The sequence below is a fragment of the Mus musculus genome, chromosome 12 (genome assembly GCF_000001635.26).
Source record: "Mus musculus strain C57BL/6J chromosome 12, GRCm38.p6 C57BL/6J".
Lineage (NCBI taxonomy): Eukaryota > Metazoa > Chordata > Mammalia > Rodentia > Muridae > Mus > Mus musculus.
Window position 1 is genome coordinate 70,270,782 of NC_000078.6, and position 21,688 is coordinate 70,292,469.

General features: G+C 45.1%; 1 protein-coding gene across 21 annotated transcripts in view; it reads right to left on the reverse strand.

Moving 5' to 3' along the window:
- The window catches only part of Trim9 (tripartite motif-containing 9), a 103,337-nt gene that overhangs the window by 26,249 nt on the left and 55,400 nt on the right, over positions 1-21,688 (reverse strand). For all 21 annotated transcript variants that reach the window (XR_381560.4, XM_030247009.1, XM_006516405.4 and 18 more), the window contains exons 2-6: positions 21,485-21,580; positions 19,490-19,612; positions 11,052-11,162; positions 9,775-9,928; positions 1,529-1,686 (exon numbers count right to left, since the gene is read on the reverse strand). Coding sequence is in view for 20 of the 21 variants with exons in the window: in XM_030247009.1 (XP_030102869.1) it covers positions 1,529-1,686; positions 9,775-9,928; positions 11,052-11,162; positions 19,490-19,612; positions 21,485-21,580 (642 nt within the window). In the remaining variant the exon portion in view is untranslated. The remainder of the gene's footprint in view (positions 1-1,528; positions 1,687-9,774; positions 9,929-11,051; positions 11,163-19,489; positions 19,613-21,484; positions 21,581-21,688) is intronic.

Consider the following 21,688-nt stretch of genomic DNA (forward strand, 5'->3'; position numbering starts at 1 on the left):
AAGTACGTATATCTAACAGAAGAAAACCAGTCAGGAGGTGGCAGCCTTCATAGTCTTTGCTCTTGGAAGCTAGTGGGCCCTTGGCTAGTGACTGGAAGAAAATCTCATCTTGTGGGGTTTATGGCTTGCTTTGCACAGGTTCTCCTCTTCAGCAGGGCTGACATGGGCTTCAGTACCCAGAATGATGCTCCTTTAGGGGGTCCCAGCATGGGAGCTTCCAGGAGTGAAAGTGCAGAAAGACTGGGTGGGGTAAGTAGAAGGCAATCCGTGAGTGTAAGAGAGGAAGAAAGCTCTCTCTGTCTCTGTCTCTCTGTCAGTGTGTGTGTGTGTGTGTGTGTGTGTGTGTGTGTGTGTGTGTATGATGGCTATTTTGGTTATCAACTTGACTACATCTGGAATTAACCAAAACCTCAAAATGGCTGGGCACATCTTTGAGGGATTTTTTTGCTTAATTAAATTATTTGAAGGGGGAAGACCCATCTCCAATCTGGGCCATCTAGTCTGCTGAAAGCCTATACAAGGTTATGGAAGAAGGAAGCCTCTCTCTCTGCCTGTTTGCCCTCACTAGTAAGTCCATTCCTTCACTGGCATTACTGCCCACTTCTTCGGGCTTCTAGCATATAATGAAGACCAGCCAAGGCATCCAGCCTCAGGGATTGAATTACTAGTTTTGTCTCTCTAGAGAACCTTGACTGATACAGTATGTTTGAGTCAGAAGCAGGCACACACAGTCAGGTAGCCACATAGAGATTTGCCCACATTATTCTGTGGACAAAATAGCTATGTCTTGCCAAAAGGCAGCTCCTTCATATCCAGGGGGAACCAAGACTTCTCAGTGTGGTTAACACTTCCTTGCTTTGTGGAAGTAATAACTTTTGGGCACAGGTCCTGTTTGATAAAAGGCTCATCAACAGGGAGAAAGAAAGAAAGAAAGAAAGAAAGGAAGGAAGGAAGGAAGGAAGGAAGGAAGAAAGAAAGAAAGAAAGAAAGAAAGAAAGAAAGAAAGGAAGAAAGAAAGAAAGATAACTGGACAAAGATTTACTAGAAAAACTCCTCACCACAAGGAGGCTGTAATAGAGGGGTTTGCCAGTAAGAAAAGTGTCAGTGGAAGACATTAGAATCTGTCATTGTAGACACAAGGCTCAGGCATGCTTGATGACATTAATAGGAGTGAATCATGATGGTGGCTATAAGCTAATGTGAGCTCATCACTGATAGAGCGCCATGCTGACTTTACAGACTACCTAATGGAGTCTAAGCAGCAAAGTGCCCCATACACACTGTTGTCTTCGTCCCCCTCGCTGGCTCAGAGAGACAACACACAGGCTCTGTCACACAGTTACACTGTCTTTCTGAGAGAGTAGGATGATTTGAGAGACTCTCCCCGTCTTTGATAATACAAGACAAGAAATCCCTGCAGGGCAGCCCACCTCCAGGAGAGATGGGAAAAGCCAGTCGGGACTGCACAGCAGGTCCTCTGAGGGAGGCCCTGGCATTGCTACATAACTCGTATAGGTCATCTTCTTACCCGGAACTGACCACCACTGCCGTCATCCAGCTCCAGGATGTATCCATCGGCGGCTACGGTGGACAGAGGGGGCTGTTTCCAGGACAGCGTAGCACTGTTGTTGTGGGTGCAACACTCCTCCAGCTGTAGGATGGGGGTTGCTGGGACTGGAGAGGAGGCTAAACAGAAATTAGTGCAACTCTAGCTTCTGTTGAGTTACAGCTGTTTCACTATCTTGTAATGACAAGGTTCCCCCTCATAAACAAGTAGTCTCAACACACACACGTGCGCGCACACACACACATACACACCACACACACACACACACACACACACACACACACGCACGCACACACACACATACACACCGCACATCTATCTCTCTGCCCATCCATCCATCCATCCATCCATCCATCCATCCATCCATCCTTCTATCCATTCACGAGTGCCTTTCCAGATCTTGTGCTCATCAACAGGAGCAGCAGCTGTGGATTTTGAAATCTGGTATCAAGTGACAGAAGCCATGTCAGACTGGAAACTTCTGAAGCACATGACATTATACTCTCATGGCGGCTGTAGCTTGGGACAGTGAGAGGTCAAGTCCACCTGTTTTTCAGGTCTAGAACAATTTAGCCCAGGGACACAGGAGCAGATCTGAGTGTGACAGGAGGCCTGTGGTATTTTCAGTCTTGTGAGAGAAATGACTAGCAACCCTCTATAATTTAGACTATTTAAAACTATAGAGTAGCCGAATCTTCAGTCACATGGGCATAAAAATTCTAGTTGACCACTTCTGTTCCCAATATAGGAACCCAGTATACGTAGCTGAGAGAAATGATTTTAGCAAATATATATATATATATTTAAATTTGGGTATTTATTTTTATTTTATGTGTGTGAGTGTTTTCGCTTGCATGTGTATATGTGCACCGCTTGCATGTCTGGTGCCCGTGGAGGTCAGAAGAAGGTATCCAGGAATCCTAGAACTAGAGATACAGACAACAGCGAGCTACTGCATGGGTTCTGGAAATAGAACTCAGGTCCTCTGCCAGAGCAGCAAGTGCTTTTAATCACCGAGCCATCTCTCTAGTCTCTTATCAATATTAAAAAAATACAAAGCCAAAACCCAAACAACAACCAAAAGCACTAGCACATGCCCCAAGGCTCCATACTTTCATCACAGGAGAGAACATGGTGAAATTCAAGTTCAGGGACATTTAGGTGAACACATATTAATTATGGAATTAACATGTGGTCTGCTGCACCAACATGCATGTTGTGTCATGCACTGAGTTAAATATGTTCCTGTCCGCCATTCCAACCAGGATGTGTTGGTTTAACAGCAGTTTAGGGTACAGGGTCTATGGTGAGTGACCTAGGAGACAAAATAGCTTCAATGCACATGATGCGAAGGTGAGAGAGGCCACCTTATGCTTAGGAAAGACGTCCAGTGAAACCAGACTTGAGCTGCTAAATAAAGCATTCAATAAAACAGAGCCGAAGGTGATCATTTCAGAGCAGGGAGTCCTGCTTCATGTTTCAATGGTGTAGGGCAGAATCTTCTAAGAGACCAAATGGCTTCTGCAGCCATTGTGTGCCCAGAACATCCGAATTTGGAGGGAAGTAAAGAACCTCTTGCTTTGTTTCATAACAAATTCTAGGACTGAATGGAAGCAGGGACAGAAGACATAACTTTAAAGGGCTGAATAAGGTACCACACAGAGACAGGCATCGCTTGGGTATTGCTACTGAGGGATAACTTGAAGTCTATTCGTATGTGGAACTTCTGTTATTAAAACTATGTTTCCTTTGTAAATGGAGTACCTATTTTATGTTTATGGTGGAACTGAGCCAAACTGTTGATCTAGAGATGCGGATGAATCTTCCTGGGATGTTTATTCTGTTAGGTGTATCATGAACCCATTCCTTGGACTGTCTGTCTCATTAGCTCCAGATCAATCTTTTATTTTAACTCATTGATGCTGAGAGCAAGCGTACACTTCACCAATTACAAAATCAAAGAATAAGACCATGAAATGATTTCAATCATACAAATGCCCGTGAAGAAACACAAATCTCCCCGTTAGACAAAGGCATCATTGAATGACTAAGTGAAATGCATGATGATACATGAAATTAAAACTCCGGGGCTTCATTTTCAGTCCCCAAGAGGAAGACTGTAAAAAGAAACAAAAAAAAAACCTTGGGGGGAAGAAACTGTCACTAATGTCAGGTCTTGATTTTGTCTCATATTTAAACAGTAGGAAAATGACCAAAGTAGATGAGGGTAGGTTACACAGAGACAGTGGCATGTCTAAACTGCAACCTGTTGCTTATCTGAATCTGTTTCTCCACATGCTAAGAATTAGTTTTTCTTCTTCCATATTTATCTATTTCTTACTTACCACAAATGATGTACAGCAGGTATGTCAAAGTTACAGCTTTATTAACTAAAGTATGGGTTGACATTTATAAAAGTAGATTTTTCTTAGTGGTGGCTGTTTTGTTACCCTGTTTAATTTTATTTGGTATGAGATAAATAGTCTATAGGAAATGCAAAGTATTTTCAATCATTCCATATTTTATGGATTGGCCACGGATACAGCACAGCAGTTTCTGGAATGATGTTGAAGAAAGCTTTGTTTTATTGAGATTTTTGTGTCTGGGGCTTCCCTGACTGTTCTGGTCTTTGCATCTTGTATTCATTTGGAGACATCTTTGGTTTTCCCTTTATAATGGGTTTCTCCTGGTCTGATCACAATCGCAGCATTTAATATTCTCTTGGCCTATAAGCACAAGCTACAGACTGAAAATTCTCTTGGATACAGTGAGCTGTGACCTGTGCTTCTGTGGCGAGTCTGGTGGAGGTGTGGCTTGGGGCTGTTTATGTTCTACAATGGTGCCTTCTACCAATGTCTTCAACTCTCATCCTTTGGAGGCTGCTCTCTCCTTATTTAACTCTTCCTCTAATTCTTCAGATCATGAACACTGGCAACCCTCCCGAATTCCTCTGTGGACCAAGCTGGAATGTGGTGATGGAGAAAGGAAGCCGACCCCTCACCCCTACACAGACCATAAACCTTAAGGAGGGTTTTATGAATACTCAAGGGTGGTAAGAGGCTCACACGCATTCACCTATGGGATTTTTCAGAGCCACCTTCTTCTTCTCTCTGTTTCATAGACAAAGAAGCTGAAGCCCAGTGAGGTTTCATGGCTAACAAGAGGCGGGACCGGAGTCTGAAGCCTAGCAGGATGGTTCTGAGCCTGTGGGCTTGGCACACATCAGCTGCTCCTGCAGCTGGGGCTCAGGGATTTTGAACTAGAGCAAAGTCTTCACACCTCATTCAAGTTGTTTCTTTTTGGATGGCAAAGGTCCCAAGCATTACTGTAGTCACTGCTGCTCCCACTCAGAGCTCCGGTGTCAGAAGCGCCATCTTACAGCCCCCCCTTCTCTGAAGGTTTACCTGTCGACCATCCATTCCCTTCTACAGTGGCTGAACAATAAAAGCAGCATTTAAGCTTTAGAGCAGAGGTTCTCAACCTGTGGGTCGTGACCCCTTTGGATGTTACATCAAATATTCTGCATTGCAATTCATAACAGTTGCAAAATAACAGGCATGAAGTAGTAACAAAATAATTTTATAGTTGGAGGTCAGCACAACATGAGGGTCACAGCATTGGGAAGGTTGAGAACCACTGGTCTAGAGGAAATACAGGGCATTTCTAGAAAGTTATCACTGTCCACTGGAAAGGCTGGCAATCATACATGTTCTGAGGACATACACATCAGCCCCCTCTGCATGTGAACAGATTGCCTGTACATGTGTAGGTTCTCTCGCAGCTCATTCCCTGCTTGAGTCAGCTCAGATCGCCCTGTCCTTGCCTGTGACCTTGGATATATCAAGAGATGTTGCATTAAGGAGGAGTTAATGAAGATTAATATGTCCCCAGGGGAGGAGAGCCACTTAAAGGAATGCACAGTTACTCGGTCTATGTGCTGAGAAGGTGGGTGTAGCTTTAGGTCACAGCTTTGTCCTGGTCTTAATTTAGCAGGCTGGCATTTGAGTTTAGCAACATGACTTGACTGTTCTCTGTGCTCACATAATCCTAGGCTGATAGTCTTCGAAGAAAGTAGATGCTCAAAACCTATTCTCAGCCATACGGCAGAACCCTGGGCAGACTGCAAAAAGACTCCCAATACTCTATTCCCATGAACCCAGGAAGGAGCTGACATTATCAACTGAGATATCAGAAAAATATTCCTAAAATGATCCCTAATAAAAGTGGCAAACAAAACATAGTATGTCAGTTTTATACAATTAAAGGCAAGGAGCTCAAATGTCACTCACGGTGGTTTGGAAAGAAGGTTGAAATGGTTTTCTCATTAAGGTACAACCGGAAGCATGCCAGATAATTGAGGCATCTGAAGAATCATAAAGTCCAGTGTTCTCTAGACAGAGTTCACCTGCTGAGGGTGACAGACCCAGAAAGGGGCATACTGCTAAGTCCTTAGCTACAGAGGCATTGACCCCAGAGGGTGCATACGAGATAAGCTGCAGCTGCCTGAAGAGAACTCCATGGACGCTCACTGCAGACTATCTTCCTCCACAGCAACAAAGGAACACCTGCAATGTGATCTCAAAACCAGAAAGATGCCAAAAAAATTTTTTGTCAAGAAAAAGGCAGATATTTTCTGCATAAAAAAGTCAGAAGTTTAAATGCATACTTGAATTTACTTAAAATTTTTTTTTAGTTTCTATTGTGTCCACGTAACATCATTAGAAAAACATATTTAATGACATCATTATTTCATAATGGTCAGATTACATTAACACTATTCCAAATGCTATTTAATTTGCATCGTTTGTGCTTGGACTTAGAATGCAGTTTGAGGGGGGACTATTTTTTACTGACAAGCTGTGAAAGGGTAGTTCATCAAGGGGACTGAGGATTCCTTTAGAAAATGAACAAGCTAACCATAGACGAGGGACAGCTGTCCGTGTGCTAACAGATAGATATCCCAAAGGTCGGGGTGGGGGAGGGGGTGTCTCAACTGCAGCCAGTCAACTGATATTGCAGCACAATCTTTGGCTTTTTCTGTATCTGACAGGTAAAAATTATTCAGGCTGAATGGGAGCAGGCTACCACTGAATTGATTAAGCTTAATGAGTACAAAGCAAGACACATAAATTATCACGGCAGAGGGAAAATAATCAGAATCGAATTAAATTAAGACAAAGTGTTAAGAAGAAAATTTTACTCTCACACCAAATGGTCTTTTCTTTTAATGCCTAAAGGATTTTTCTGGATCTTCTATGTGCCAGGTCAGGTGCTGGACTCAGGGTGCTCTACATTTTAGCTGTAGTGTAGCTGGCATTCTCTGCAGTGTGTACAGTCTTGAGCAGTCCACACATACAGCATTCCCTGCTCTTAGCACTGTGTGCACCGATAAGCGAACACGTGACTGCCCTTGGACACGTGGTCTGTGATGCTCAGCTCTCAGACCTCAGTTTCATACCAGCTGCAGGAGCTGCTTGCTCCAGTTTCATGGCCTGGGCTCCACAGGGTCAGGTGGATGGACCAGACTCAGAAGGGCAGCGGATGTGGGAGCAGATTGCTCTGCCAGCCCATCCAAGCATTTCAAAGCCACGAGGCTTCTACCTTCTAATTGTCCCTTCCTCCTGCCCTAGGATCATCAAGGTGGACTGGAATTTCTCCTCTTCCACCAGAAGCCTTAGCACTGCTCTTTTATGATGCAGTCCCTGCTCCACACTACTTGAGACATAACTTTTTAATGCTTTTATCCTGTTGAGAGGATTGGAGACAGTCTGCCTGGGAGGAATTAAGCTGAGGCTCTATATTCTTGCAATAGGTGGTTTAGTGATGTAGGTATCATAAAAAGATTTTTTAAACAGAAATAAATGACTATGCAACACACACACACACACACACACAATTAAATGTATAAAAGGAAATTGGTTATTTCTCAAAGAAGCTACACTGGAAGGTGCTAGTTTTGTGGAACAAGTTGGAAATGACACTAGTGTGTTGTTCTGAAACTACTTCCTGGAGTGGACCCCTGCCCCATGGCTTGTCGTAACATAGCTTCCTGTGCCCCAGTGCCCTTAGCTGTGAGAATGGAGGTGACAATAAAAGCACTGCGATTGGATAATGAATGGTTTGTTTAACATTCCACAATGGCTGCCATTTTTTGTTGCCACAACACGATATTTTAACTTACAACTTACACATCACTTCAGACTTTGGTTAAGGCAGTATCTCAAAGCAATGCCTATCAATAAAAAAATGAGGAAACTTGAGTGACCAAGAGTAGAGGGTCGTGAAAAGATGTAGGAGTGCCTAACACACACATGAGTTCACCAACACACTGACAGCCCTAATGGTATTAAAACTTCTCTGGTTATAGGATTCTCTGCATGATAAGCAGAAACAGGTAGAGGTTTTTTCTAACATGTACAATTTGCAAAGCATCTACTTTTAGGATTTATTTATTGTGTGGGTACTTAAATTAAGAGGTGGAAAATGTAAATAAAGTTCTCCAGCTTAAAAAAAGATTTTACTTTTATTTTTAATTATGTGTACATGCGTGGGTTTGCAATCTGAATGCAGTGTCTACAGAGGCCGGAGGAGGTTAGATCCTCCGGAGCTGGAGTTTCTGGCAGCAGTGACCCACCTGACTGGATCCTAGAAACCAAACCCTGGCCCTCTGCAAGGGCAGCGTGCACTCTTAATTGCTCAGTCTCCTCTCCAACTTTGAAGAGTACTGCTTTCATTTTTTAATTGCTTAAAAGGGTTTTTAAAAAAATCTACTTTGCTTGAGATACTATTTAATGTAATGCCTGTTGGCTTGGAACTTGCTATGTAGACCAGGCTGACCTGGAACTTGCTATGTAGACCAGGCTGGCCTGGAACTCACAGAGCCCTGCCTCTGCCTCCTGAGTGCTTGGATTAGGCAATGTGCCACCACGCCTGGCCTGGTTTCTTCAGCTTTCAAGTACTGATATGGTAGAGGTGGAGGACAGAGCCACACTTGTCAAGGGCTTGAGTGGGGGAGGAGTTGACTTGTGGTGCAGATTTCTTTTCTGTTTTGCTCTCGATATGGCCTCTTACTATGTAGTTTGTGCTGGTCTGAAACCGAGATCCCCCTGCCTCTGCCTCCTCATAGCTGGGCTTACAGATCTCCATCTTTTCACCTGGCTTTGGAATCGATCTTTGTCCTGACTGTGGTGGTAGCTATAGGAATCTACATATGTTCTAAGATGTCATAGAATCATCCATACACTCCACCAATGTCAAATTCATTTGTTTTGTTACTGTTTTGTAGCTATATAAAATGTAACCGCCGGATGGGAGATAGGAAGGGGGTGAGTGGTACAAAGGACCTCTTCTTACTATTTTTGCAGCTTTCTATGAATGTATTTTGAGACATGAAGCTATAAAAATCAGAAATGGTTCTCAGCAGATCACTCAGTGCCATAAATACCACTGCATAGCTGGATTCGATGTCTAATAGTAAGCACTTTCATTTTCTTTTGGTGCCGAACATAAAAAAAAATACAAGAACAAAAACTTGAGACAGATCTTGCCATATTGTGCAGTTCCATAAGCTAACCTTTAGGTTTCTCTCAGGGTTTCATTCCTCCCCCCCCCCCCAGCCTTTCCACCATCCTCTCAAACTCTCCATCATCCACACTCAACATCCAGCGCGCTCTCCACCCCACCAGAAGCTTTCATTTCAATGCTGGAGTTCCTCAATATTTGATGCTAATTGGGGGTCACTTGTGGAAAGGTCTCAGCTATACACAGTGGCATTGTAAGTGCCCTCAGATGCCGGAAGTGGCATTACAGGTAAAGCTGCCTGAAGTGGGTACCAGAAACTAAGCATAGGTCCTCTGCAAGAGCATCAAATGCTCTTTTTCTTTTCTTCCTCTTCTTTCCTTTTCCTGATTTTTGATTCTCATTCTTCTTTTTAGATAACATCTTACTAGGTAGTCTTGTCTGATCTGGAACTTGCTATGTAGACCAGGCTGGCCTTGAACTCACAGAAATCTGCCAGCCTCTGCCTCCTAAGGACCAGGATTATAGATGTGCACACCACACCCAGCAGCAAGTGCTCGCAACTGCTGAGGCCATTCCCCTACTCTCACTCTGGATCGTACAACCTTCATCACGGGGTCATCCACAGTATTGCAAGCAGCAGCACCCGCTGGGGACAGCGTGTTGACCCTGGAGACACAAGGACGCACCTTTCACTTGCACGAAGTCCAGTTGGTGAATAGACTGCAGCAGAGGGCTGTTGTCCAGGCTCAGATCAAAGTCTGTGGTCATCCTGGGAGTGAGGGTGCCCTTCCCCCACTGGTCCTCAGTTAAGTGAACTCGCCTTATGAGAGCATCTGAAATCTAAACACATCAGAGAAACACAACGTCACCTTCAAACCGCAACACTGCTCTGGGACTCTGTGAGCACTGCCACCAAACCACGAGGACCTCAAGCTCCTCCAGCCTCAGCGTGCTTGGTGAGAAAGACTGTGGCATGACTAGAGTGGCCCACAGTTTCTGAAGCAAAGCAGAATATTTTTTTTTTTGAGTTAGAAGGAGGCACTATAAACAATTAGCAGCTGCCAGTGGATTTTACATGAACTATGCCCATGCATTTATTACTGAGCTTCCAAATGCTGTGAACCTTAAAGAATAGGGTACAGCAGGAACTAGTTTATTCTATAGAGTCAACAGTGCCACCCTTCTGTTTCAAGGTGTGGGCAGCCAGACAAAATTTTGGAAGGAGGCCTGCAAGGCAGAGAGGCTGCTGCACATCTCCGTACAGCTTCAGTATGCTACCTTCCTGTGGCTCTCAGTTGACTCTTTGGAAGAGATCTCTTTCATTTCTTACATTTGGCCCCATCTGTCTCTCTTGGCTGGTTGCGGAATGTGAATTGGAAGAGATCTACATGTTAGCTTAGTTAAAAAAAAAGTACTTTGCCTTGTCATTGGTATATATATAAAAAAAATGCAAGCAAAACACAGCTTACACCATAGCACTTTATAACTGACAATGAAAAAAAAAAAGAGCCCCAAACAAAGCAACCTGTCTAGTACCACTGGGAAAAATAACTGGTTTACTGAGCAGGAGGAGGAGGCAGCAAGGAGGGACCATTCACACAGACTTCAGCTGACAAAACTGCTCAGAACTATGAGGGAGAAGGCACAATCCTCAGGCGAGACAATACTCTCTTATTTGGGAGAAAAGTACAGAGAATTATGTTTTCATGAGTAAGCACAAGAACAAATGCTTCCGGTACCCCGCTTCAGCCCATGCTCCTCTTAGTCTTGAAGCATTGGCTGTCAGAGACCTCCAGGAAGTCTGCGGAGCTCTGCAACAGGCTCGCGCACACTCCTTGAGCAGGCAGGTAGGTTCCACTATTGAGCGACAAACCCTAACCAGACTGCTAGATGTCCCATCTATGTGTCCTACACTCTGCGATATGGGCTATCTGGACCAGGAAGCGGAAGCTAGTAAACTGACCTGCAAAAAGCCACTGGGGTCGTTCTCCTTAATCACTTCCAAGCAGTACTCCATGAGGCCCGTGGTCTGACGCAGCTTCACCGTGCAGTGAGAGATCTGGTCCCGAACCACCTAAGGTTGGCGAGAGAACAGAAAGGTGGGTACACAATGGCAGAGGGAGAACCTCACAGTAGAAGAGAGGCACACTGGTACTTGGGAAAGGTCCCTCAGAGCAGAATCCAAGTGCATCATGGAAATGGATCCACATGGAGGAGACTAGTCCGTGCAGCTCTCTGCATGGGCAATGGCTCTGGAGGATAGATGGGTGATGTCCTCAAGGGACATTGCTAACAGGACTCTTCAGAAAAGGTTATGGAAGTCAGAATGTTGAGGTTAGAACTCTGTGAATCTGGTGACCTTGGCACATTAAGGTCTTGTATAGGACCCTGCAGACATTTTCCTCTGTGAAGTTGACACTCCTGTGATCTGCTCTTAGGGTAAAGGCAGGAGCTGTCAGTAAGGGGGCTACAGCTTCCACATGGCTACTGGCTGCACTCAACCCTCTTTTCTGGCCTGCAGTTTTTTTCTAAAGAGTTTTCCCACCTGAAACCCAGGGGCATTTTTTCCTGGTTGCTACCGTCGGTAAATGCTACTGGCTTTGTAAACATCCCAGTTTAGGTGATAATAACAATAATAAAAACAACTATTATTCCTACTCCTCTGCTACAGGGCATTTAATGCCTTCATAGTTTTCTATCTACCCATTTGCTAACTTATGGATTTTATTGTTGTATTGTGATAATTTATGACATACGTATACTAGAATAAGGATACCATTCAATACTCTAAGGTTTTTCTGTCTGCTTTTAAGTTTTCCTTCTTAAGGAGAGTTGATTCGGGGGCTTGTTGCTGTCTGAATGTGGGGCTATTTGCCCACTCCCGGGAAGCTTTCGATCTGCTTAGGAGCCGGTGATTCTCCAGCATGCAGAACAGGGGTCAGCTCCCCAGTAATCCTCTTGGTGATTTGGGGGTGCACTGTCATTGACTTCCACTTTCTGAACTGATACTTCCTACCTTATGGAGATCAGGCAAATAATTAGATCTTTTTAAAAGTATAATCACTTTGTAAGGTCTAAAAATCTTATTTAATTTTTAATTAAAAGTTTTACAGCCAGGCAGTGGTGGTGCACGCCTTTAATCCCAGCCCTTGGGAGGCAGACGTTCATATGTGTAAACCTGTGCATATGGAAGCCAAAGGTTGATGTCAGGTGTCTTGAGCCCAGAGATCACCAATTCAGGTAGTCTTTGCGACCACAAATCCTACTGTCTGTCTCTCAAGTTGCTACCATTAGAAGCTGCCACCACATCCACCCAGCATTTTATGTGGGTGCTGGCAACCTGAACTCTGGTCTTAGTACTCGCACATCAATGTACTTTAGCCATTAAGCCATCTCCCGAGTCCAGTGAGGAGTATGTATTGACTCTCTGGTCAAGTCTTCTCTCAGCTCGCTTACCCATTAGCTTTCTGCTTAGGTTTTCTTCCTGCTTTTTATTGCTTTGTTGTTTTGTTAAAGTTGGTTCCTAGGAGCAAGGAGGTCTTTTTCATCCCCCTTGCGATGTGCATTTTTGGACTTTGATGCTGGTGACCCAGAAAACCACTTGGCACCGTGTTTGCAGCTGGCAGCAGCCAAGTCCCTTTCCTTGGATACTGTGCAAGTCACAGGAGTGTCAGAAATAGGTCCTGGGAGAACAAACAGTTCCCTGGCTTTCATCTGCACTAGGACCTAACCTAGTTCCCACGGGACAGTGGATTGCTCTGTGGCCCATGAAACCAGGGTAAGCGTTGAGAGTTTTGCCGGAAGAGCAATGGTCTTGACAGGAACCTATTTATCATTTGACCCGTTTTATTTTGATAAGTGGCAAAAGTAATGAGGGCCACTGCTTAGGTCAGGACAGGACACCAGCACCTGTTTGGAAAAGAGGCAGTCTAACAAAGGTCTGTAGTTTTCCTGAACTCTCAGGCTTTTCCAGCAGCCGAGAACCACTCAGGAGACTGTGTACACACACAGGTAGAACTTGTTCTGACCACTCTCCATCCCCATTAATGACAGGCCCATTACAGTCCTCCATCACACACAGCGAGGCTTGGTGTTAAAGAAGAGGACTCCACTCTCATCTAAGTTTGAACAAGGTAAGTTCCCATCCTGACTTCCAAGGGCTTCTCCATTTTCCACATGTCTATAAGTCTTTCTCTTTATTTATAAGAATAAACAGCTTTGACTCACACTCCTCTCATGGATGCTGGAGGAGATCACTTATAAGTCACCAGTCTAAATAAATGGCACTGTTCTTTCTATTTCACCCTTTTCTAAATGTAATCTATTTTTCAACTCCAGTTTAACGCCCCCACCACATGCAGTAACCCTATAGCCCTTCTTGCTTGTTCTCTTCTACCTAAGGCACATGTGCTTTCAAAGTTCAAGCCTGAAGGGTCTGCGCCTCACTGTTCTTTGCTCCTGTTGGTGGGGCGCATTTCTGTGCACCCAGCCAGGATCCGAAGCACAAGGAGCAACTGGGGATGCTCTGAGTGGCCTCATGGGGAGCCACAGGGGAAGTGCCCTGGCCTGATTTCGTTGATTAAACAGAGAGCTCTAGGGTCGCCCTCCACAAAGCGTATTATTTATAATTTTACTCTTTAAAGAATAATGTATTCTTCAAAACTTGGAGAAATGTAAATGAACGAATACTGTATACCGTTACTCTCCCACAGGGTCTCAGACAAATGGTTTTCCTCTTTCTCCAATCCCACACTCCGTATGAAGGGTTGGATTTACCTGACAGTAATTTTTACAAAGACATGTTTGAAGCTTGGAGAGTTTTTCCTTGAGAAAAGAATCACTTAGGGCTATTAAACAAGCAAAAAATACATACACATTTTGTTGTTTGTTTGTTTGTTTGTTTGTTTTTTCTGAGACAGGGTTTCTCTGTGTAGCCCTGGCTGTCCTGGAACTCACTCTGTAGATCAGGCTGGCCTTGAACTCAGAAATTTGCCTGCCTCTGCCTCCCAAGTGCTGGGATTAAAGGTGTGCGCCACCACTGCCCGGCAATACATACACATTTTAAGGAGAGCTTGGACTTTTGAACAGTAAAGCTCTGAGTTGTCTATTCTAAAGTGTGAAAGCCAGCAGCAGCCTCATCGATAATCACAGTGTGGAATATGCCAAGCTTGGTGTAGAGCAGACTGTATCCTAGCGCAGAGAGGCTGAGGAGGAGGAAGCCCACACCCTAGGAAGGGAGGATTCTGGTGGCATCCTGTCCATGCAGGGTAGGGTGGGGTGGGGTGTGGCCACATCGGAATGTTGCAACCTGGAATCCTGCAGGACCCAGTGTAGAGCTGTGCAGGGTTATTCTGTCATCTCCACGGAGTGAGTCACGTGGCGTGTAGAGGAAGGAGGCTCACTCATCTCTGGGTGAGGGACATCAAAGGCAATCGGACACTGCTCTTCCCTGGCATTGCCAGAGTGAGTTGGGGCAGTAAAGTGTTCCTCTTCCTCATGGGAAGCCCTGACTGTGGATGCGCTGGCATCTTGATTCTTTGGGGACAGTGGGAGCTCTCTCTACACAGACTTTCAGATGTATTCACATATGGGAGGCAGAGGACCATAGAACTTACCAAATGAAACTCTGAAAGGGATTCTGCACTAATGGCAGGCTGCAATCAGTGACACTTGCAGTTACAATATTAGTGTTGGCCTCTCAACTGTGGCCGAGGGCGAGGAAAGGATTCACACTATGCCAGGTGCTTAGGCTTTATGCAAGTCTTTCTCCCATTGTCCAACCAATTCTCTGCTCATTTTATTCCATTCAGCAGACTGGGCTGGTGCTCAGCTGGAATTAATCTCTTTTTCTTGCCAACACTAGCTTCATCTAATAACTTAAAATTCCCTTTGAGTGTGGTTAAATTCTTTTCTTTCTCCCATTCCTTAACTGAAGAGTCATGGGCCTGCTGGGCAGCAATGGGGGAAAGCTTGTTACAAGCCGGGAGCACTCAGGAGGTTCTCCCGTTTAGTGACGTGACCACATGATAGATTTCTTTTTCTTAAATAATGGGAATTATTCTAACAAAACACAATGCAGCTCCAGAAGGGAACGCCTTACATATAACCGTGGTGGACATACAGACACTCTCCATAGCGAACATACAGACGCTCTCCACTGACATGGAGTAACCAGCAAAATTTGTTATTACAGTTTTACTGAGTGATTTTTTGATACATCAAATTCATCAACTATATAAGCGCATTAAAGATTTGATTGCCCCTCAAATAATTTGAACGACTATCTTTGTTGCTTCCAAAAGTTCTTACTGTGTAACAAGAAGGTACATATCAGCTTGAACTATTCAACCTTGGATCATCCTAAAATGCTGGGGTGGGGGAGAGAGAAAGAGAGAGAGAGAGAGAGAGAGAGAGAGAGAGAGAGAGAGAGAGAGAGAGAATGCATGTAAGATGCTTTTTAGAATGATTTCAAGTTTGAAAGTATTACAGACAAAATTAATTCTCAGGTGATACTTTGAACTTCTCAAAAGAAAATGGAAATAATGTAAATTTTTGTAAAATACAGAAAGCATAGGTCTCATCAATGGCACATTTTAATGTTGTCCAGACTCCCTGCAAGGATGTCAGGGGCAGTGGGGACAGTTTGGGGCTGTACCCAGTGGCAGAGAACCTGGGAAGGGTGGTAGCATAACATCTTGCTTCCTCTGCTGATGATTAGAACACTGCACAGCAAACTCACTAATTCCACACACAGGCTAGAACTGTTTCTTGGATGCTCACAGATGCTTATCTCTCATGTCCTCCGGTAACTCGGGTCAGTTTACAACATCCCAAGACTGGACTCACAGCTCCCTGCTCATTTTCAAACCACAGAATAGCAGCAACCTCAATTTATATTTCAAAACAGACCCAAAATATGGTTCTGTGCTAAGTACTCATGTAATTTCTTATGTGGGATACTGTGATAAGTGCTTTTGCATGGCCCACAAGGTGAGAATAATAGTCTTTCTATTTGCATTCTATCTCACACACAGAGAAAAGAAACTGAGCCACAGAATTCCTCAGAGTTAGAGAGCTAGTTGGTGACAAAGTATGACCTCTCACCCAGTCTGTTCTCTGTAACACAGAATCTAGGCCTTTCCCCACCTGACTCCATCTTGTCTCCCCAGAGCACTGTGCAGCTTGGCAGTGCTGTAAGAAAAGGGCATGAGAGAGTACTAAGACGCATAAATCCACACTGGCTTTCCCAGCATACCATGCCTTTTGAATTTCGCGCGCGCGCGCGCACACACACACACACACACACACACACACACACACACACACAGCCTTTTTGTCAGCCAGCAGCAGCTTTTGGAAATGGAAGAACATGAGATTCCAACCACACAGCCAAACAAAGTGCTATACTTGGTGAAGATGTCCTTAAATGGCCAGTCTTCCTTCACAAACGTTGGTAGTGACAAAAACAAGAAGGGGAACAGGCAGGGGCAAAAGAAGAGAGCACACAGGGGCTGGTGTCTGTAGCTATGGTGGCAGTTCTTAGAAGTGGCGAGAGATACAATTAGCTGAAAATGACAGACGAATCATACAGACAGAAAACAGAACAGCTTTGCTGCCGAGGGCAACGGCCAGCCTCCTGTCTTTTTTCATCGTCCTCCAGAGTCTGAGCAGGGTGAAATGAGGGCACCAGTGTCCTCTGCCCAGTAGCCCCATGGCATCCATGTGGCCTTTAGCACAACCCTCCTTAACAGAAGGGCTTTGGGGGGAAAGATGAGGACAGTGGGGGGAATGGATGCCTGGGGGTGTGGTAGACTCCATTCCTGAGCATGTACTACATCCTGAGCATCTCCTGCATCCTGAGCATCTAGCTACTGCACGGGCCATGATGAGATCTTCAATCCTGACCAGCAGAGATGGAACCAAGTAGGAGGCAGAGGGGCTCTCATATGCTCGGCTGTCTGCTGACATGACAGATCAATGACACTTTTCCAATCTTTGATTTCTTCTTCCATAGGGATTTCTGGCTTCTGTTTCTCTCATACAGGACAGCTATAGTCACCTCTACTATATAGGGACTGCATAGTACCACAAATATTCACTGTGGTCACTGTGGTGGTGCCAGTTCTTGCAATGTTTGGTGAAAGAGACTCCATTGGGCAAAAGGTAGGTACTGAAATGCTTGCCTTGGTTCTCAGCTGGGTGATTCTAGCTGTCCAGCTTCTTTTCCAAAGACAGCCACAGTTTTATTCTGTACATCTCTATGTGATTTGGATGGTAGTGTGAAGCCAGGTCTAGTGACACAAGTTGTGAGCACAAATATTCTAGAGACTGAAGCAGAAGTGTCACAAGTTCAAGGCCTGCTTATGCTAGAGTGTTTTCAAAGCCAGCCTAAGCAATTCAGCAAGACTCTGACTCAAAATCTTAAAAGGAGGGAGTGTGGGCAGTGTAGATCAGTAGTAGAGTGCTTGGTTAGTGTGTGAGAGGCCTTAGGTTCAATTCGCAATAAAACACACACACACACACACACACACGAAAACCCCCAAACGCACAAGATATTCCGAGGATTGCTGTAAAAGTAAATTTCTGCATTTCTATAGGGAACTAAAGGAAGGGCAACGTGACAGCCATTGAGTGGAGGATGGCAACAGAAACTCTCATCAGTCTTGTGGACTGACTGACGTCAAGATCACCATCATCTTCCCTGGCAGGCTTCCTGATGCAGGCAGGAACGCAGTGGCCATGAACACACACCTACAGATTAAGTATCTATGAGGCCAGCTCTCCCATGAGGTGTTCGGTGGCCATTCTAGCTGTCGGCAGTTTTCCTTAAGGAACTGACCACCTCTCACCCAGAAGCTTGCTGGTCACTTGTGCTGGAGCCATCTGCGGGTAACACTCATTGCTTCCACTGTGTTCCTGCCTCCTCTGTACCCCTTCGCAGCACTGTAACCCAGTGACTGAGGAAAAATGCCTTGTCTGCATGGAACTTCTTGTGAGCAGTGGGGAGCTATTGTTCAGATTTTAGGCTCTGGGGCTCCTTGCTACCCACACAGGCTCTATAACATTAGCATTCTGGGGACTCCGCATCCTCATCCTAAATCTAGGTCTATATGCTGACTTCGAGATCTGCTATTCTCTTTACCCAAGAATCAGGGTCCTTAATAACATTGTACCTTTGTTCTCTGCAAAACCCAGAGAGGTGTGGATGGCATCAGAGAGCCCAAGCTGGAGGTCAGGACACAGTGTTCACTAAGTGACAAGGCTCTCAGTAGCCCTTCCTGTCTGGAAGCATAGCCTGCTGCTTGCCTCAATCCTGAAGTGTCCCCTGAGTGACAATCCAAGTCAAAAGGCAGCAGGGAAAGGTTTTTGTTCCCATAACACTGCCTTCCTGACTTTGGTCAGGGAAGCAGCAGCCATACATCTCTGAATGCACTTTAAGGAGCTGCAGATGGCAAGAGAGGGAGGGAGTCTTAGGCAAGGAGGCTACAGTCAGGGTCTCCTTCAACCTGGACACTGTGTTCATACACTCCTTCATTGTTGAAAGTTCCTCGGTTCAGCTACTGGGATCTGAATTTAGAAATGATATTTCTCTGGTGTTAGGTAACAGACCTGCTGGGTAATATTTGTCACTGAGCCACTGACTCAACACTTCCCTTAAAGTAGCCCCTGTATCTCCAATGCCTTTAACCCCTGGGCCATAACTGTATGCTCCCCTCACCAGGCCTGATGATGGTTGGCCACGTGTATGGTCCTTAGCTGAGCACCAACCATTGGACTCCCTTTGGCTCCCACTTCCCGTCTTGTTGCTAATGGGTGACAGGTAGGGTGGGTGACCAGTTCTGTCAATGGGACCCCAGACTTATGCATTAATTTCACATTCTAGTGGTCAAAGTCTATATTGAAAAGTCTACAATTTTTTTTAGAAAACATATGTTCTATTTATCTACTTAAGAACATATTTTTTTGCCTATGAGTGGCCACCCTTATCTAAGCTTTCAGTCCTGTTCCCAGGACTGACTACCCCCCCTTTTTGTTTTGCAAAACAAAACAAAACAACCAAAACCAAACCAAATCAAACCAAAAATGTAGCCTATGATAGATTCCCCCTGGATGCTTTTCTTAACATTTGCCCTCCTAGGAGAGTAGAACCAATAGAGATATTTTTATTTATCTTGTTATTTTCCATACCGACAGCATATCCTGGTCTAGAGAAGTCACTCAGCAAATTTTGGTTAGGAACCTGAGGGAGTTTGAAGTAAATTGAGGTAAATGGAGGATGAAGGGATGTGTCTGTTCCTGTCGGTCAGGCCATGTGGGTGAGGAGGGAGACCCTCGTGTGGCTGCCCACTATCACCCGGGAGGTTGGATGGTCACTTTCCGCTGACCCTAGTCTTCACTCACCTTCAGCTTGTGTTCATGCTCCTTGTTGACCCGGGCCAGCAGCTGAGCCTTCCTTCGGTTTAGGGCATCGATGAGCGCATCACACTGGGCCACCAGGCAGGCCTCAAACTCCACACTGTTTTCCTGAACAAGAGAGCACACTGCTCAGGCGCATGCATGAGGAGCTCAGGTAGCCAAGGAAATCAGAGAACCCTAGTTCTCCCTGCTGAAGAGATGGGAAGGAGCCCTGTCCATAGAGTACACTGAGTCTGTCCAAACTACTAGTAAACTGTACTCCATTGTGTAAACATTTTGCTCTAAATTTATATGTAAAAAGAGAGGTGTTTGTTGCTTAAATTAATTTTTATCAAAAGAAACCACCTCTTCAGCTTGAATTATAATAGGTACAATAAAGCTTTGGTTGTAGGGTGGTACAAACGTCCTGTGATGGGTGTCTCTGCAGGCTGGAAAGAGGTATCTAGGAGGAAGAGGCGAGTCAAGGCAGGGGAGAGAAAGGATTACTACACATAACAGAAGAGAGAAGAAGGATGACAAAGGTTCCCCCACATTAAACAATGATCCAGTGCTGCCATCCAATGCTAACAGAAGTATATAAGGTCTAAGAATAACAGGCAAAAGTACTTGTCCCTTGCATGAAGAAAGACCACAATGGAGAAAAAAAAATCATATTGGTAACAACATTTTCTTGCTATAAAAATCAGAAAAGACACAATAGCTTGCTGAGGCATGGGAGCCACATAGAAAATGGGAGGAGTGTGGCCCCATGGTGTTTAAATTAAATGCTGGGTATGACATTTTTACTTGACTTGAACCCATATAGTTCTTTTGACTAGCAATTTGGAATTATAGGCGTTTATTATGGGTAATACGCTGTGATACTTAATTCTGCCACTTCAAATTCAGGTTCTTTGTCTCAGACAGATTTGGATAGAGCACCAGCTCCGTAGATGCTAATTTGATCTCTCCTGGCAACAGTGTGAATTCTCAGAGAAAGTCCTTCGAGAGGACTTTCATCATTTAAGAGCTTTCTGTGCCCTATGTAGGGTGTGGGTGGGGGCGGATAGGAGGGCTCCTTCCCCCTGAAGGTTCTGCTATTGTTTCCTTAGGGAAAGAACACGTTGCTCTGATGGAGAGGCAAGGCACAGGGTGGGGCAGCCCTGGGCTGCATAGTTCCTGCCAGCAAATGCAATGAACGGTCGCCTTGAAAAACAGAAGGAAGTATACAAAACTGCTAGGGAATCAACAGTTCTAACATGGGTCTGCACATAAGAACAGCAACAAAACCAGCGTGTGATGCTTTGAGAGGCTGGCGTACATTAGACATCCATTTCTGCTTTGACATGGGTTAAATAGTCACTGAGAAAGCTGTTTCCCCGCAAGCAGAGCTAAGGCTATTTCTCTGAGGCAAAGCTCAAAACAGGTAAGAAGGTAAATGGTGCAGAAGGGTCATTGTTTTGGTGTCTCGGGCCTTTCGTGGTTTCTCCCTTCCAGCTACAGTGGGAAATGTATGCATTCTCGTCTGCTGGCTGGCCTGCTGGTCACTGTGTCCACATAAACCAATCTAAAGTAGAGTTGTCAGGGGACTGAGGCTAGACAACATCCCAGTGTCTGAGAAGAGAAGGAAGAAGCATTACGATGGGCCAGGGAGAAAGGAAAGAGGAGAGAGGGAGAAGGGGGAGGAGAGAAGAGAAGAAACAATTAATGTCCAGCAAACTGGGGCTTAGGGACCCATCGGGTTTTAGGAACCCAGGAACAATCTGGGTTCACGAGGAAATAGGTCTCTGTCTAAATGCACTGTAGCAGTGACTCAGGGCCTCCGAGTGGAAGGCGGGGAGCACCTGAGACAGACAGACACCTGCTTGTGGTCAGAGGAGATGCCTCAAGATAGGGCACGTGTGAGGCTGGCCACTGTGAGTCAGCCAGTGTAGAGCAGACAGGGTAGAAAGGGAGAGGAATTTCCTCCGTGTCCCCACCCCCCGCACCCCCTCCCAGTACCTGGATCTGTTGTACCATGGTGCGGAGCTGCACCAGGAACTCCTTGGCTTCTTTGGCCCTGTCCGACAATCCATTCAGGGCCTGGGAGAGCTGGCTCTGTGGAGAGAGAAAGGAAAGCTTGAGCCGCCATTATACACAGCCATGTGGGGGTTCAGAGTAACAGACTGCCAATCCCGGGAGCCATTGGCTTGCCTTGGGTCCTCT